Source organism: Molothrus aeneus, chromosome 7 (assembly GCF_037042795.1).
Source record: "Molothrus aeneus isolate 106 chromosome 7, BPBGC_Maene_1.0, whole genome shotgun sequence".
NCBI classification, from domain to species: Eukaryota; Metazoa; Chordata; class Aves; order Passeriformes; family Icteridae; genus Molothrus; species Molothrus aeneus.
The window spans coordinates 12,986,795-13,004,441 of NC_089652.1; the positions used below are offsets into that span (position 1 = coordinate 12,986,795).

The 17,647-nt window shown below is 46.3% G+C and overlaps 1 protein-coding gene across 2 annotated transcripts in view; it reads left to right on the forward strand.

Annotated features, from left to right (window-relative positions):
• Window positions 1–5,766: 5,766 nt before the first annotated feature.
• Window positions 5,767–17,647, forward strand: part of KLF7 (KLF transcription factor 7) — a 57,002-nt gene continuing 45,121 nt past the window's right edge. For both annotated transcript variants that reach the window (XM_066553596.1, XM_066553597.1), the window contains exon 1: window positions 5,767–6,128. In XM_066553596.1, the coding sequence (XP_066409693.1) occupies window positions 6,027–6,128 (102 nt within the window). In that variant the 5' untranslated portion in view covers window positions 5,767–6,026. The remainder of the gene's footprint in view (window positions 6,129–17,647) is intronic.

The window sequence follows — 17,647 nt, forward strand, 5'->3', positions numbered from 1 at the left end:
TACAAAAACCCTAGAGCATGTGAACAAACCACAGCAGATGAAGACTCCTTCCCCACAGTGGAAACTAAATCTTGTTACATGCTGAGCATACTCATTGCCTTTCAGGACTGGGGGGGTCAAAAAAATCCATGACAGATCTGGATCAGACCCATTCAACTATGATTTCTAAATTTCCCTTTAAGCATCAGTTTTTTTTTTTTCTTTCTTTCTTTTTCCTCAGCCCAGAGAATTCAGCTGGATAGTGTTTCTGCTTCAGGATGGCATGTCGTGTTTTCCCATCAAGCATCTTCTGCATTTGGCAAGTGATCAACTTGCAAAGTCCACTGAGACTTTTGGGTATCCTAAGCTATGATTTTGGGTTAGACCCATTCCATCTCTAATCCTGGAGAGCGCTCATTAGCCGCCCTGCTATTAAGCCCATTGCAATGTCCACAGGGCACTGATTTGAAAGAGAAGGTGCATGTTTTCCAGAAGGAGGGGAGGCACAGGAACCTGCTGTGTCATACTCTCGTGTCCCCTTTTGTTGCTGAACATCTGGGGAACAGCTTGTGACTCACTGGAGACCAGGAGGAACCTCCACCCATTCATGCCCAGCACAGAGATGCCACCACCCTGCTTCAGTGTGTCCCATCCAGGCAGAGTCAAGTGCCACTGATGGCTGCAAGCTACAGCCATGCTGCTCCCCAGCATGGAGACAGGAAGGGCAACAACCTCTGTTCCCTGTGTCTTGGGCTGCACCTGCCAGAAGGATCAATGAAATACTGAACAGCCCTCCACGTCACTGAAATGTTGCTGTGCAGGCATGGGGCCAACAGCACTGACCTTTCTCCAGGAACATGAGGTCTGAAGGAGATGAGAGGTTTGGAAGGAGCAAGGTATCCAGCTGGAGGAGGAACCAGGGATTTCTGGGGTCTACAGAGACATGTTTCACTGTAGGAATGGAAGTTGTCTCCCTTTTTGCTGCTTCATGCTTGTTTGGATTTTGTTTCTCATCAGATGTGGACATGGATACAGATGCACAGACACATTGGAGTATTGGGAAGGGGCAACACTGAACAGCAAGGTCACCTTTGAGCTCTTCCACTGTGCCTCTGACAGCCACCTGGCCATAAACCACCACCACAAACCCTCTAATTCCGCAGTAGCAGCTTTCTGCATCCACTTCTGGAGAGGCTGAACTGCGAATCCAAGCATGCGCCAGTGCATTTCTCAGTACTTTCCCCCCTCTTTGATCTTTGCAAGGCTTTACAACCAGTGGCAACCTCAACCCTACCAACCTGCAGGCACAACCTCTTCCTCTCCAGGAGGGACAGAGCCTGAAGAATCAACACCTCTAAACAATGCTGTCACAGGCTCTAAGCACAGGGTAGCTGTATTAGCTCGGTCTGAGATGGAGGAGAGGAAGAGATGCAGCTGGCAGCCTAAATGCAAATGTGATGGTAGAAGGAACTGGTAGACTGGATACCTGGGCCAATTTGTCCCTGCAGGAGAAAGTGCTTTAGCACTTCTGTTGACTATGCAGAAGGCCAAAGGGTTTACAATTGCATCATGAGCTGGGTACAGAGTTATCCAGTCTAGCTGTTGAAACATCATTGGTACCAAAGGAGGTGTATTCAGTGAAATGTTTACAGTATGAATTGATATACTCCCTGATTGCTTTATGGCATCTTGTCTCTGCCCAAGCTAAAGCAAAGAAACACAAAATCAACATCTGAAAATCACCTGCAAATCAGTGTTCTCTGGTGGGTCCCCACAAAGCATCCCTTGCCATTACTTCTGGGGCAGTAGAGACACAAATATCACAAGGGAAAGCAATCAGAGCAACCAAAATTGTGCTTCTGTGCACACCAGTGCCTTGCAGGGACCCAGCAAAGTTCTGGGAGTGATTTTACACTCCTAACTTGGAGAGGATAGAAAACATTGTTGCCAGAGGACCTATGGCAGACTGTGATAAATTCAAGCTTCTCAGAGGAAACAGTTAAGATACCTTTCCTCTTTCTCTTGGAGAGCAGAAGAAGCAGGGAAGTATTTTCTTTATTTTCACTAGGACTAACTGCTCTCATTGCCCCTTAATGTAAAAAATATAACCACTTCCCCTTTCCAGGTGCCAAAGAGCACTGGTGCTATAGCACAAACAGCCATATCACTTCCCTGCATCTTCCTGACATTTCAGCAAATCACAGGAATGATGAAGTCTTCTTCTCGTGCAAGTTATTTTCTTTGCCTGTTACGTGACAAACCTGTGCTCTGGCTGAAATGCCCATCCTCACTCCCTGCAGGTCCAGCCTGCTCCCTTTGCCTGAATTTTTGTGTAGTCCTCTATGCCCTTGAGCCCAGCTGTGCAGCAGTGAGGAGATATGGCTCCTCCTCCACATCTGATTGCGTTGCTCTCCGTTATGGGTGGCGTGGTGGGCCAGGGCAGGGAAAGTGGCCATCTGCCAGGAGAAAGGTCAGTACAGCCTGGGAAACCAGAGCTTGGCAGAAATCGCCCTCTGCTACCTCTGGGTTAGCACAGGTAGATGCCACCTCTGGTGCTGGACTAACAGCTTTATACCCAGCGTACCACACATTCTTTTTTTGTCTAGGCTTTTCTGCTTCTGCCAAGTGACAACCCCATTCTGCTTTCTCGACTGACCTCCAAAGCAGAGTATCTGAGACAATAAAAATGCAATGTCTGCCTGGAAACCACCCAGGCAAGCGGCCAGATCTGTAGCCCAGCTCTTCACCTCAAGGCTCACCGCCAAAATCCTGCCCTCAGACACAATTCCTCCTGAAGCCAGCCAGAGAAGCAGAGTAGCATCTGCTCATCAGATCTGGCCACCAGTTACAGTGCAGCCTGGGCACAGTCTGGGCTCTTTGCTGGTGTAGAGCAGCTGAGCTCCACAACTGAGAACAAACTCCTCCGTGAGGGTGGAAAGCTGGCAGTTCCTAAAGGGCATGCTTTCAGCAGAAAGTTCAGGATCAGATAGACAACTAGAAAGATTTTAATTGATTCAAATGAGAGCTTCTCAGTGGCAAGCAGAGGTGACTATCAAGCAGAGAAGACTCCTGGGCTGCCTGTACATCAAGCTTTGCAGTAAACCAAAGCATGAGCAACCCATAGCTTGCAAAGGCCAAGCTAGAGGAGAGCTTGGATATCAGACCACTAACATTTCTACATATTAAAATTGTAGTTATGCTAAACAAGGTCAGAAATAAAGCACCAAAATGTTTTTCAGCTATGGGAATTACCGAATTCAAAGACAAAAAAGCTGAAGACATTTAGATATTTAAGTAGCTGAGAGTATCAACATTCACTGCTTTTGTCCTTTATTTCTCTGCCTAGGTCAGAAAAGCCTCTGCATATGCATTCGGCCTTGTTCTGACAAGCTGTTAAGGATAAATGCTTACAGACAGCTTTTTCTGAAACAGGTATTTCTTGTGTAACCCTCTCAGTACAGGAGTGTGTTATGACACCGAAAGTGCTGCTTCTTTCTACAGCTGACCACCTTTGTCAAGTTCTCTCCTCTAGAGTCTTTAAAAGTTTTCCCTTCCCAAGGTGCCCAGGGAAGGTGTTGCTTTGCCAGCTTGAGGCATGCTTGGAATGGGTAACGATGGTCTGCAAGACCTCTCCAGCAGTGCTTGCTGCGCTAACCTTCCCTCTCGTCTTCCCACTAACACATACATTTACACATTTATGGGTATATTTATGAGAAAGAGTAGTTTATTATTCATGTCCAGCCTCACACACAGCTTCTCTGCTAAGCTAAAGATGCCAGGAATGGTCCTGTTTGAGACAACCGATGGCTCCCCAGGTGAAGGCTGGGGATGGCATCGTTTTCACAAGCAGCTCACAGGAGACATTCAACTTCAAGGGAGCTGCCCCTGGACCATCCAGACCTACAGCCTCAGGTCAGCATCTGAGCAACAGCTCCTGCAAGTCATCCTGCTGTTTCTTCAATGCAACCACGGAGTGTTTTTGTAGTGGTGAGATCATTTATTTGATAAAATTGCCTATGTCCGGTTCTTTCCTGATTACTGCAGTTCTTCACTAACAGCCTCATTTCCCCTTTTCCCTCTACATGTTGACTCCTCAGACTAGAGAGGTGCTTACTTTGCTTCATTCTTCACAGCATCTGCAAGAACTTGGGATTGGTGCAGCCATTATCTGGGCTTTCTATAGAGGTTTATTCTGACAAGCCTTCTTCAAAATTGTTGACATAGACCCAGTTTTGGAAAAGGCAATTTGTCTTCATTGCCAAGAAACAAAACATACCATGAACTAATCAGCACTGACGAATTCTGTGGCCTCATACTTTCACATCAGTCTGGCTGGGACAGCTGGGAAGAGATGTGTCTGTGCTAGTGGCATTTCCCCAATTAACGCCAGCCAAAGCCTGGCCCTGGCACATTCATCCAGGTGCAAAGGGAAGAGGAAAGCAAGAAGAGATATTTTAGTCATGGCAAGGCAAGTGTGATGCAACTGCTGCACAGAGATAGTTTAGCAATCCCTGGCAGCATCTGCTTGCCCTAGTACCCAGTCCAACTTAGTGTGCTGACAACCTACCATCAAAGGACACCAGAGGGACCCTCATCCTGCAGCCTGGTGGCCAGATACAACCCTGGCAATGCAACCGATGGGACCATAGGGCCCTCTGAATTTGAGAGCAACAAAGAGAACATATTTCTTTTATTACTGGAAGCCCCTCCCCACCCCCATCATGTTCAAATGAGCACTCAGTTCTGCAATCCTTCTAAAAGCAGAAATGCAACTGTGCCCGGTGCCAGAGTGATTTTGGGGAAGCACTGCGCCACACTAACCATTTAAGGTCAAACAGCTCATTAGCCAGCCCAGACAAGCACTCAGAGAGGGCTCAGCTCACATCTCAGCCTGATTAAATGCCATGATAGATGCCTTAGTAAGCACACGTGCATTTCTGGGGACGGCCTGGCTGGATCAGCACTCAGGGGCCGGGCTCCTGCGGTCTGCCCACACGGGCACCGTGCACGTGCTCCTGAGGCCGGCGGGCGTGTATTCCCACTCCTACTCCTTCCAACCACCCTCATGAGCCACACATCTTTCTCAGGCTATCCTGAGCCCCAGGAACTCGAGCACTAGCGGCTGGGGAGAGGTAGAGGGGGTGCACACGGTGCGGGAAAGGCAGCTGGGGAGGGGGTGACCGGCAGGCACCCCCTGCGGGGCGGGGCAGGGCAGGGCAGGGCAGGGCAGGGCAGGGCCGGGCCGGGCCGGGCCGCGGCTCGCCCGGCGCCCACAGCCCAAACACGAACGTCCCGCGCCACCCCTCAGCGCACCACGCTTTGCCACGACCACGCGCCTAGCCGCCCTCTTATATAGCGCCCTAAAAATAGCTCGCCGCGCGCCGCCTCGCGAGCCTCGGGGAAGGGGCGGGAGCAGCGCTCCCGGCCAATCGCCGCCGGCGCCTGCGTTCCGGCCCCGCCTCCCGCGCCCCTCGCGGCTCCGCCATTGGGCCGCAGCGTCTTCAGGCGCGCGGCGGGCCCGCCCCTCCCGCCCCGCCGTTTACCCTACATGGCCACGCGCTGCCTGAGCGGGGCCGCGCGGCTGCGCGCGCGGGGGGGCCGGGCCGGGCTTGCTGAGGGAGGGTGAGAGGGAAGCGGGGAGGGAAGCGGGGCGAGGGGGGGCGGGATGTGGGATGTGGTGTCCCGAAAATAAAGAGGGGAGGGGGCGGCGGGGAAGGCGGTCGCGAACGCGCATGGCCGCGGCGCGGGGCTGCGCGGAGCGCGGCGGGGACGTGCCCCGGTGCGGCGGCCGCGGGGTGCTCGGTGCGCGCCGGCGCCGCTCGTCCTCCTCGGCCCGGCCCCCGAACCTCGCCGTCCCTCCGCGCTGATCCTCTTTCTCTCTCTCTTTTTTTAAAGTGTGACTGAAACAAAACAAAGCCAAAGGGACGCTGGATCTATCATTGGTTGATTTTCCTCCTCCTTTTTTTTTTTATGACCAAAAACAACCCCCCACCCGAGCAAACAAACACACACAAAAGCAGAAAGAAAGGGTCTTGCTCAGCAGCAGCATGGATGTCTTGGCTAGTTATAGTATATTCCAGGAACTCCAGCTTGTCCACGACACCGGCTACTTCTCAGCTTTGCCATCCTTGGAGGAAAACTGGCAGCAGGTGAATCATTTAAATTACTCCTGTAAATCTCTTAAGCGCAGACAGTCGATGCATTGAGGCTGCATTTCTGACTTTATTTTATTTTTGTTCTTTAATTCAGGGTTGGGTTTTTTTGGTGGTTCTTTTTTTTTTTTTTTTTTTTTTTTTTTTTTGCCGCGTGGGTAGACCTTTAAATCTCTGTATTTTTTACCGTGACAAACTGAGCAGTCCATTCAAATCTGTCTGCCTTCAGTCCTTTCTGAGCACACCCGACAGTACCTGAGATCCGGTGGCATTCTTTAGGGTTTTGTTTTTTATGGCGACTACTATTTATTTTATTTTTGAGCTTAGATTTTTTTTATTTTTCTTTGTCTTGTTCTTTTAAACAATCCTACTCGCTTCTAGCCAGTGCTGATAACTGGCAGCTGGTGGAAATGGAATAGATCGTTCTTATTTTCAGGTAATTAGTATATGTCAATAAAAATCGTAGCTTAAGTCGGAGGTGGAGGGTGGGCAGGTGCCTGGAAGCACTAGCAGAAGCTTCAAGGCTAAGTTCAGTAACTAGGAATGTGACTTATTTTTCTTTTTCTTTTTTTTCCTTTTTTTTTTTCCTTGGAAGATGAGTAGAAACGCACACTTCTCGCTGTCTTGAAACAATGACGCCTTAGGCTGGTTCCAGTAAACCAGTGTGTTTTGAGGCACTGTAGGGTTAATATGCAGAATAAAGAGAAAGATGGAAATCAATTCTTATGAATGCATTAAAATGATGACTGGCAGCATGAATACAAGTAAGACCAAGGGGAAGAGTAGGTTACAGAGAAGAGCTGTATAAAATACACGATGCACCCAGTTGTTAACTGTAAATAGTTATCAGCTGGGATATTGAAAGAAAAGGAAAGACAGCATTTCTATTTACAACCAAATCTTGTGAGGTAGTCCTGTTTCTTGATGTGATTTTCTGGCAGAGGTGAAACACCAGGTGAAATTCTGGAGACTGGTGTCTCTTTAAAAGAAAAAAAAAACATCTGCTGGTGGGTAGAAATAGTGGAGTGTGGCTGGGATGACATGTGGTGCTATTGCAGCGCACGGACCGTGGCACTATCAGTGTGAGAATAATGAGCCACAGGATTTCATCTTGCCAGCCTTCACCTGAGTCTTGGCTAGTGTAAGGGTAGCCTGTCAGTTTTGGGATGTTCATTTAATTTTTCCTCAGAAGTGTGCATGGGTAGAAGCGTGGATGGCAGAGCTGCTGGGGAGTACTCGGGCTGTAGCTTTGTCAGCCAGCTGGACGGGGCTGGATCTTCAAAGCTTTACCCATAGTAGAATCATTCTGGCTTCAGCTTTGTATGAGTGTGCACACAAAGCAGAGCTTCATTGTCAGCTACAGGGTGAACACATTCAGGGTTTATTTTGCAAAATGACCGAACCAACTTTGCTTTATCCTCCAAGGGGGAGGGGATGCTTTTTGTTATTAATATTCAGTGCACACATCCATGATGGTCACATCTGCTTTCCTTTTATATTTTTAACATGCTAATTAAACTGAAGAGGTTAATATAATTTAATTAAAAAAATATTTCATAGGATCGTTGTTGGATCGGTTGCATATTACTAACAGTCCAAGCAGTCCAAAGCGACATAGTGTGTTGACATAGCCAGCATGCTTCAGGCAGTGCTGCGAGTGATACTCTGTCTCCTTCTGCCTTCTTTTATGTGTGGAAGAGCAGCAGTTTGTTTTATACAGTAGCACGTACCTACTCAATCCCACGGTTACCATTGCAGAATTTAAAGTCCTACTCCTGGTTAAACCCCATTGATTCTCCACGTGTGTTAAAAAGAGAAGCTGAAAATAATTTGCAGCATTTTCCCTTATTTCCTCTGAAATCCTGCAACCAGTGCCCAATGTTTCATAATGCATCCTGTATTTACGGTTTGTTCCCCTGTTGCTGCCTGGACTCTCCTTGCAAACAACAGGCAGCAAAACTGATGTGTCAGTGGTGGGAGCAGCTGAAGCTGGCTGTGCAGACACCGTGCTGTTACACAAGCTTGGCAGACCCACTGACACAGAGACCCCAATTTAATTCTTCTGAATCACTTGCAAGGTAATCAAGTATTGGGGATTTACTTATTTTAGGCAAACTGTAGCAACTTGGAGACAAAGAATGTACGTGTTTCTAAAGTATCCTTTAAAACTAAAGGCTACAGTTGAGACTCCGGGGAAGAGAGCTGACAGGGTAGTGACTGATTCCTGTGGGATGTGTCAGAAGAGAGAAACAGCAGCTTCAATTTTGAGTAAAAACACTTGAACGAGTCCTGCCTCGGCTCCAGTGGTGCTACAGAGGCTCCAGAGCAGTGCTTCTCCCAGCAGCAGAGCAGCGCCCCAGGAGATTACTTCAGTCTCTTAAAAAGGCACGGGTTGAGGGGGAAAATAGATGTGTGGGTTAAGAGCAAGCTTCTTTATCACATTGTAAGCTCCAGTTTTGTGATTAGCAGCCACTAGTGTGTGATGTGCAGAGGCTGGTCAGGACCAGATCCTGCTCTGACAAACGATGCTTACTGTGGTACCATGAAAGATGCACCTGCCCCACTGAAAATCAGAGCGTGCCTTGGGGTGAAAGTGTTGACACAGTCCTGTCTTCCTTTTCTCCTGAGCCTGGAAAACAGTCTGGTAGCTGCTGGCTGAGGAACATACAGCTGGGCCAGTTGCTCGTATTTCAGATTGTGAAACACCCATTACTCACAGAGGGCACTGACAGCACAGGCAGGTTGGTAAATGCTTGCACACAGTCAGCTGATCTCCCGTTTTCCCTTCCCACTGCTAGAGGAACGTGAGCAAGTTTGGTATCTGTGTTTTTGACAATTAGCGTTGGAGTTGAATAAGTGCAACCCAGCAATATGTACAAAACAAACAGATTTTGTGGAGGAACAAATTGTCTCCTTTTGTGTAGGTTTCTGTTTTAGAAGGCAAAAATGCAAACAAAGAAACCCTTATTCCACCCTGGACATAATTTGCATTGTGGAAGTAGAAATACCTGAAGTGGAAGCTGGAAATGAACCTGTGATGCGTTTGATGTTTTTTAAAAACACAGTTTGGGAAGGGAGAGCTTGATTTTTAGGCAACAAAAGCTGAGCTCCTCTCTGATCTTTGGGTGTACTCCTTCAGGCGAAACACTTTTGAGGTGAGGAGGATTTTTCTTGGAGTGGGGATGTCAGAATCTAACAAGTAATCAATAGCACAATTTCATCAGGAGAGAGAACTTTGTTTAGTTTTTCCACAGTGCTGAGCCTCCATGGCAGTGAGGAGGGATTTAAGGAAGAGGTGGGCTGTGTGCATTGGGAAATGAGTCGTTTGCTCTAAGTCAGCTGGCTGGTACCTCGTGTTTCTGCCTGGTGCTTCATCCTGACTCTGACTGAACCGTCCTAGTTCTCTCTGTCCCTGTGAGCTGACTCTGCAGTTCAGGACAGGGCGGGGGGAGATTTCAGCACCTGGTGGCTGCTGCGCTGCTGCAGGGGGACCTCTGGCCACATATGCCATTGCTCTGGGGTGGCTTTCTTGTGTGGCATCCCTGACATTGGAACCAGACTGCTGGGAGAGGCAGCACGAGGCTGAAGGGCACCTCATTACTCTGCAGAGGAAGGAAGTGGGTAGGAGGCTGGTTTTGAGGGAGATAACTCTGAGGAGTATAGCCTGTGCAGCTGCACGTGGTCCCACTTCGTGTGCCAGGCTGCAGAGAGGGGGAGAGCGGGGCTGAGAGTTTGGAAGGGGTGGACATGGGGCTTCCCTCTGTTCTTCCTGCTGGGCCTTCACAATGTCATTTAGGGGATCATTGAAAGATCAGGGTGCAGAAGGCATCTTTTGTAATCAGATATGCCTCTTCCTAGGGGTGACATTTTAGATAGGCCTATTGTCCTCTGTAGGCCCCTTGGTGGACTCAGAACTCACTGTGCTGTTGTGCAACAGGGGTCTGATCAGGACATTTTGGGGCTGTCTTCATATTCATGGGGAGCATAGGGCAGTGTCTACCATTGCAGTTCCCATAATGTCAGAGTACGGGAGCACAAAGAGCAGGTGGATGCACAGAGCCATCCTGTGTAGCTGATGCAGCTGTATGAAAGCAGCAGGGCTTAGGTGCCAAGCCCTGGTTTATTCCGGAGGAGATAGCCTTTCCCACGTGTCAGCAGGCAGCACAGGTCTAATTGGCTGGCAGAAGTGGAAATGGCATTATATTGTTTGCTGATAACCATTGCCTGATAACATTTCCTTTTGCCTTGGCTGACCCAGCTGCTCTCAGCTGCAGCAAACAATAATCCTTTCAAGAAAGATGCACATTTCCTGTAAAGCATAGGCTCGAGGAAGCCTTTGTTTTTCTGTTGATCCTTTCATATAGCCTTCTTTGCCTGTTTTTAATCAATTCTTCAAGCCTCAGTTTCCCTCTTTTCAAAATGACTGACAACAGCAATACTAAGGCCTAATGGTTTTTGTGGAGCTCAGAAGGCTGAGTTTTGACTTATCCTGGAAGAGGGCTTTGAGATCCCTGTGCTGTGTGAGAGCAGAGTATCCCAGGGTGACTAATCTAGTAGAATTCTTATATCTTAATGCTGACTTTTGTTTGGCAGACAGGGTCATTTTCAGGCCTATAGGAAAAATTTCCACTCCTACTGGAAAGGAATAAATCACACTGAAGAACATTCCTGCCTCCCCGTCATCTCCATTGTTCTAGTTTAATGGCATAGTTGGCCACTACATAAACTAAACCATCTCTTTTAATATTGCTATTTCATCTTTGTTCCAGTCACAGGGTAACAGATTTCTTAAGTGCTTATAGTACATCATGCCTCTTGGGAATAACTTTCAGAAATGGTTGACTTCCAAGAACAGCCACATGTGTAATGCAGTGTATTTCAGACTCTGAACGCCGCTCCATTTATACCTGCCGTCCCTCTGCTTGTTCCATGTGCTGAAAGCATGCTCCTGTCACCTTACAGAAAGAGGTGGACAAAGAGAGGAAAGACAAACTTGAAATTGCTGTCTCTGTTGTTACATGATTTCTTAATTGTAGAATGTATTGTTAAAAGTGATTATTTTTTGGCATTCTGAAAGCATGGAGTCCTGCAATCCACGTTACAGGTCTTAAAATAGCAGATTATGTGAATGACTTGTATCAAGTGATTTTGAAATGGGGTAAATACCTTTAAGCAATGCACAATCATAATGTGGGTACTCAGCTAGAAAATATTTTCTCTTATTTGTTTGGGATGCTTAAATCTACCCTTCCCAAGCCTGTACATTTCCGTATGTCCTACTGAATAGGCAGTGCATAAATTAGAATAGGCTTCATGAAAATCATGGTATATAGCTAGTCTGCAGCGTGGTACTTCCATGTAGAAAGGGCAGAAGGTTTTCAGTTCCAGATAGTAATTTCATACTTAAGCTTTTCAGGGTTGAGGCAAATGCTATTTTCTGGATATTCTTAGGGGATATTTTGAGGGTTTGTCAAATGATTCTCCACTGAGAAACATCCAGTGTGTTGTTTCTCCATTCTGAGTTAGGAAACATTATAGGGAAACAAGAAGGAAGCTGCTTCTCTTTGATTGTAGCTGCATGTGAACGACCTTGATTGCAGTTGTCTTAATGAAACAAAGGGATTTTGCTCACTGACTGAGCAGTACTACTGTTTAGTACATTAAGCAATAGGTTAGTAGTACACCTTATCTCCTATCAAGTTTGTCACATTTTGCATAGGGAAGAAATATTGTAGACTTTTGATCATCATGCTCAAAACCTCACTAAAAGTTATGCTCAGGCATTGGTAATTGATGGTGGTTTTCTTTTTTGATGCTAAACCTGAATTTTTGGAGAGCTAATAAAGGTGTTTTCAAGAGTAGTCCTGAGTTCCTCTTTCTGCTTCCCTGGACTCTCAAGTGCCTCCTGTCCATTCCCTACATTTACAATGTCCCCACAGTTTCCAAACTCCTGGCAGTGCTCAGGAGCTGGGAGTGCCATTTTTGTGGTGTCTTTGAGACTGACGTTGCAGGAATCACTCACCTGAATTACTGAATTTCTTCTCCCCACATGGTCCTTTTTGTACTGTGGGTGCTTCTGCCCTGGTCAAAATTAGTGTGGATTCACTCAAACTGCAGAGTTCAGTGGATTCTGTAGCAAGCAAACAAAACAAATCTGCCAGCAAAAGAGCTTCCTCCCAACATTGCCACTGCGAGTTAAAAAATTGTGCCTGGTTCCCAAGACACTGAGATGGTCTTTAAAGTCACAGACCTTTTATTTTTAAATTTTATATTCTTTATACTTTCTTTGCATTTGAGCCACTGAAGAGTTATTTTAGTTATTTTGTTGTCTTTTGTTATTAAAAAAAATCCCAAACATCCTTGGATTTCTGACTCTTCTTTGATTCCAGCAGCATTGAGAAAATGCTAGTAAGTGGCATTTATAGGTGTGTACATCAGAAAAAGCTTTGGTCACCAGGCTGTGTTTACCATTCCTGCTCTGGCAGCAGCTGGTGAGGAAGACTGCTTGGCTGCTCAGGTTGTTAGGCTGCCTGTGAGAGTAAGCTGCCTGTGAGTTGATGTTTCAGCCTTTATGCTCAAAGGTAGTTAGACATCTTGGATTTAATCAGGACACCAAACCTTTGCTTCTCAGTTCTTCAGTTACAAGATGTGTTGGCAGCTCTTGTGTTCTGATCTGCTGCTCTGGGGATTCCTGCTCTGGGTTTGTGGTGCTTAGGCACAGTGCCTGGGGCAGGGGAGGGTTGTGTGAAGCCATGGGGATGTGGGCTCCAGCCCCCCTGGAGCTGCAGGCCCAGATCCTGCCACACCAGCCACCAGGACAGCTCCTGGGCAGAGAAGCTGTTGGTGGGCTGGGGTGTTGCCTCAATGAAAAAATCAAAAGAAGATTCTGGAAGGTAAGCTTAAATTCCCCTTCCCAGAGTTCTGGGTTGTCTTTGTGACAACCTGTGCGTGGCACTGATTTGACCCTTCTCAAGTCTTTAATAGGGGTTGGAGTTGAGTGTAGGATGGTTGGGCAAAAGGTATTTAATTTTTTTTTTCTTTTAAAGGTTTAATATATCAACTGTGATTTAGTAAGCTGCTCTGAAGCTGTTAATCCTTTTGAAGTAGGTACCCATCCACTCCTTGTTCTTGTATGTGAAGGATCCTTTCCAATCCACAGCATTTCCACTCAATGCAACTGTGTATTCATTACATGTGTTACTTTTTGGAGAAGTGTTAAGAGGTGTGTAGTGTACTGTACAATGCACACCAAAGAGTCCCAGTCGTTTACACAGGGATGTTTACATCATTTATGCTTGCTGAAGGCCCACCAACCATACTTAAATAAGTGTCATACTGGTTTTTTTGATCATGATGCTTACAGGCAGCATGTCACATGTCCTAATCCTCTTGTTATTTCCCAGCATTGTGGACCTGAGTGCAAAGCTGGAGTTTAAATCATACATGAGGTCAACAGCTCATACTCTGCAAGGGATAGAGAGGTAAACAGTGACACAGGCAAGCTTGGGAGACAGGGTGATTTATGGGAAAGGATGTGAAGGAGAAGGACACTGGCTTGTGAGAGGCTCTTCTGAGACATTCCAATTAGAGTCTTGATTTGCAAATCCTGCCCTTTAAACCTGTAGCCTCAGAAGATCAGTTTTAAAGGGATGCTGACATAGGGTTGATGTTTGACCATAAAGGACCTTTGTAAGGTAGCATATTCTGACAGAAACTGCAGTCAATGGAAGTATCTTCACCTAGATAATCCAAAAAGCCCTGGAGATAGGGTTTGTGTTTTTTGGACAGGATTATCTAGCCCACCTTCTGCCTTGCAGCTCTGTCACTGCAGCCTTCTTCTGGTACCACTGAAGTGACTGGGAATCACAGTGAAAATAAATGCTTATTTAGATTGTGCAGTGAGGAAACAGGCATGTGTCAGGACAAGTAAATTAGATTTAAAAAATGCTTTCATTACTAATAGGCTACTGTGGTGTTAGGCATTTGGTTTTAATCCTGATTCTTGAGTGGGCAAAGTCAACTTCCATGTATAAGGAAAGTTCTTGAGTTCTTGGGAACATTTGCAATTTTTGCTGACTTGCCTTGCTCCAGCCCAGGAGGGGAATCAGCATTGTGCTGAATTGCTTTGTGCTGGTGGGGGTGAAGTATGGACTGCCTTTAATCGCCTGCCTTTGTTTTCCACCAGGGCTAGATGGAAAACAAAGGTTCTAGTGATCAAAGGCCACGGTGAAATTTGTTCTTTGGGTGGCAGAGTTGAAGGGGGTGAGAGATGCTGCTGTCTGCTTGCTTTTTACACCCAAAACACACATCACAGCCCTTAGGTGTGGGACCCAGATTTGAGTCACTGTGTGGCTTGATTCAAGTCTGCCCTTACAGATTACATCTTGGATGTATGACATTTCAGTGGATAGCATGTTGACTCCAAAATGAATATATATTCCAATAAAAGATTGGGCAAAAATGTAATTCTTTTCTGAGAACATTTGGTAGAAATGTTTCAATGAGTTGTACTTACTAGAATTTCCTGAGGGCCTGGCACTTTTCCGTGTGAGAGACTCAGTTTGGGTGACATCTTCCACTTTGTTGTCAATTTTAGCTTTTCATTTCAGGTCTTGCACCCCTAAAAGTTGATTAATTTTTCCCAGCTATTAGCAATTTGGTTAGTCAAAGGTATCCAGACTCTCTGCATCCTGTGGCTGTTGCATCTTTGGAGAACTGCATCCACAGCATTATGTGATGCCAGGAGCAGTATCTGGATACTTCTGGTCTCTTACCTGGGTACGTGCTCTCCTTTCCTCAGGGCAAGGCCTGTTGATACACAAGATGCACAAAAGCAGTGCAGTCACACTGTTCCTTGTCTCCTGGCAGCTGCTGCTCTCTCCTCTCTCCTTTGCTCAGCTGCTGCTGCTGCTGAGATGCTGTGCTGGTTTGGAGTCAGTGCAGTTGCCCTGCCTTGGCACCTCTGGCTTACTGCTGGATTCTGGATCTGAGGTGCCCCACATCCCTGGATGCAGGGTGGGCTGAGTGGCTCAGGGGCTTTGTTCTTTTCCTGTGCAGTGGTTTGAAGTGTGCCAAGCCTGCAGAGCTTGCTGCCTGCTCCAAGCTGATGAAAAGTACTAAATAATTCTTGGTGGGGTTTTGTTTTTTCTTTTCTTTCTTTTTGCCTTCCCTGTCAGCCTGGAAATTTTGTGCTGCTTTGAAGAAAACATTTCGGTCATCTGCAACCTACTACAGCTGCTGTGTGAGTAATTAAGTATGGAAAGGAGGAATGCAGAGGGGAGAAGAAAGATGGGATCTAGTGTTTCATATGGAAAGCATCAGGCCAGAAGTGGCTTTGTTTCTGACACGTGGACGGTGGAGAGGCTGCATTTGCTACGCAGTGGAAAATCAGTGCTAGTGGAAAAAGCCTCCCTCATTAGTGTCTACATCAGATGGGGGTGAACTTCAGTGTCTCTTGGTTTTATTTTTAAATTTATCTACATTTTAAGGTAATAAGGGAGAAGCAAAGAGCAGTGGACTGATTTGAGAATACAGTCAGTTTGGGTAAAATACCTCTTTTCTGGCTCCACCTGATGCTGCTGTCCCAGTTCATTCTGATGGTGTCACAGTCCTCCCCCAATTGTTCATAAGCTATGCCAGCACCTCAGAGTGGTTGTGATCATCTGAAGGTTGCTGTCCATCAGATCCTTACCAAGGTATGTGTTTCTTCTATTTGTTTTTGCATTTTGATCTCTCAGAGTAGTGTTCAGTTATGTTTGTAGGCTTTCCTGGACAATCGAGGAAACTGGGAGCTTGGCTTTGGTGCTGAGAAGGTGCTTCTGGTGTAAGCAGAAGTCTCTGAGAGTTGGGGTTCTAAGAAACCTGTGAAAGAGCAGGGGGGTTCAAGTCAAATAGAGTAAGGCATGTTTCTGTCTGGTCAGACCAGAGGAAGAAAGCATTTAGAGTTTTGGAGGTCTCCAGTATCTTGGAGGACAAGGCAGACTGCTTTAAGTGATGTGACCCAGTGGAAGAGCTTGTAAGGTGCTTTTCTTTCAGGGTTGAGAGTCTCAGGGTAAGTGGATGTCACCTGGAGAAGTTTCCTACTTTTGACTGGAGGAAAACAGTATAGACTTCCTTACTGGTGCTTCTCTTACTTCTCCTGTGTTTTTAAAGGACAAAGAAAGATTCTTTTAGGCAATGTTTGAAAATGGACGGACCTGGTTTCACCTGAGGGGCTTTTTTAGAGGGAATGAGTCAGTTAAGGTCAGTGGGAGCTTTGGTGCTTGTTACATTGGTTACAGATTGAAACCTTCCACACACAGGCTAAAATACCTGTCTCCAGTGCCTCCTGGATGAAGTTGTGTGCTTAAACCCCCTCAGAATCTGGGTATTTAAAAGATAGTACGAGGGCCTTGGCACCACATTGTACTTCTGAGCTGGCTGCAGAGCTCATGCTTCTCTTCAGGCAGCCTTGATTTCCTGCTCACTCAAGACAGTTTTCTGTTTTCAGGGAGTGATTTCTTTATTAATCTTTCTTGGATGCTGGCAAATAAAGGTGCCCAGTTTAAATACTCTTTACTGACTGTGCCTAGCTTGTCTTGGGCTTTCAGAGTTCTGGGGGTTTGTTTAAAACATGAATAAACCCCAGTAGTTTGAGAGAGAACAGAAGAATTCCAGTGTGGAGTTGCTTTTTGGTGTGAGAGGCTTGGTAGACAGGTGACTGTCTGGGTGACTTCCAGCATTGTTTCTGAGGGCTGAAAATGCCAGTAGGTGCAGAGAGCTCTACAAAGCTGCACTGGGATTGCTTTTTCTCACATGAGAAGTGCATTTCTTATAAGAATACATTTGAGGGAGAGCAAGGGAAGCAAGGTGTGGGTGGCTTCTTACTCCCAAATACTCTAGTGTATGTGGTTCCAAGTGCTGAGTGCCATAGCTGCACACTGAGTGGATGCTCTAGGCTGAAGGCTTCTCCTCACTGAGACTGTCTCATGTGAATTATTTCATGCAGTGAGTGCTATGCCATATACCACTCAGTTTTGTTTGAGCAAGCTGCATCTCTGGTCAGGTGATGTTCCAGTATGGTGTAAGATGGGAATTTCTGTCTCATTTCAATTTCTTTAAGTAGAATAGGTCAGGGAGACCTTTGGCATTCAGTTGTGAATAGTTTTTCTCTTTGTAAATGGAAAGAATAGTATCCACATCACATTGGGGATTTCAGATCAGTCAGTGAGTGCAGATCTGCCAAAGTTACAGTGAATTTGCACTGGCCCAGTGTCCACAAAGTCACTTGACACCTTTCAGGAGAATAGATTATACAAATCCCAGATCTTGTCAGGACTTGGACTAAATATCAGGATGTAGGCAGAAAACAGCATACCCATGTTAATGATCTGATTAAAAGAATCTTGCTGCTCCATAGCTCTCATAAATGTATTTTCACTGGTGTTGGGGAGGAGATACTCTCAAGTGCTGTAATGAGAATGCATTTTTTAAAATATTGCACAATAGGCCACTAAGTTGTGCTGTAGCTATATTGA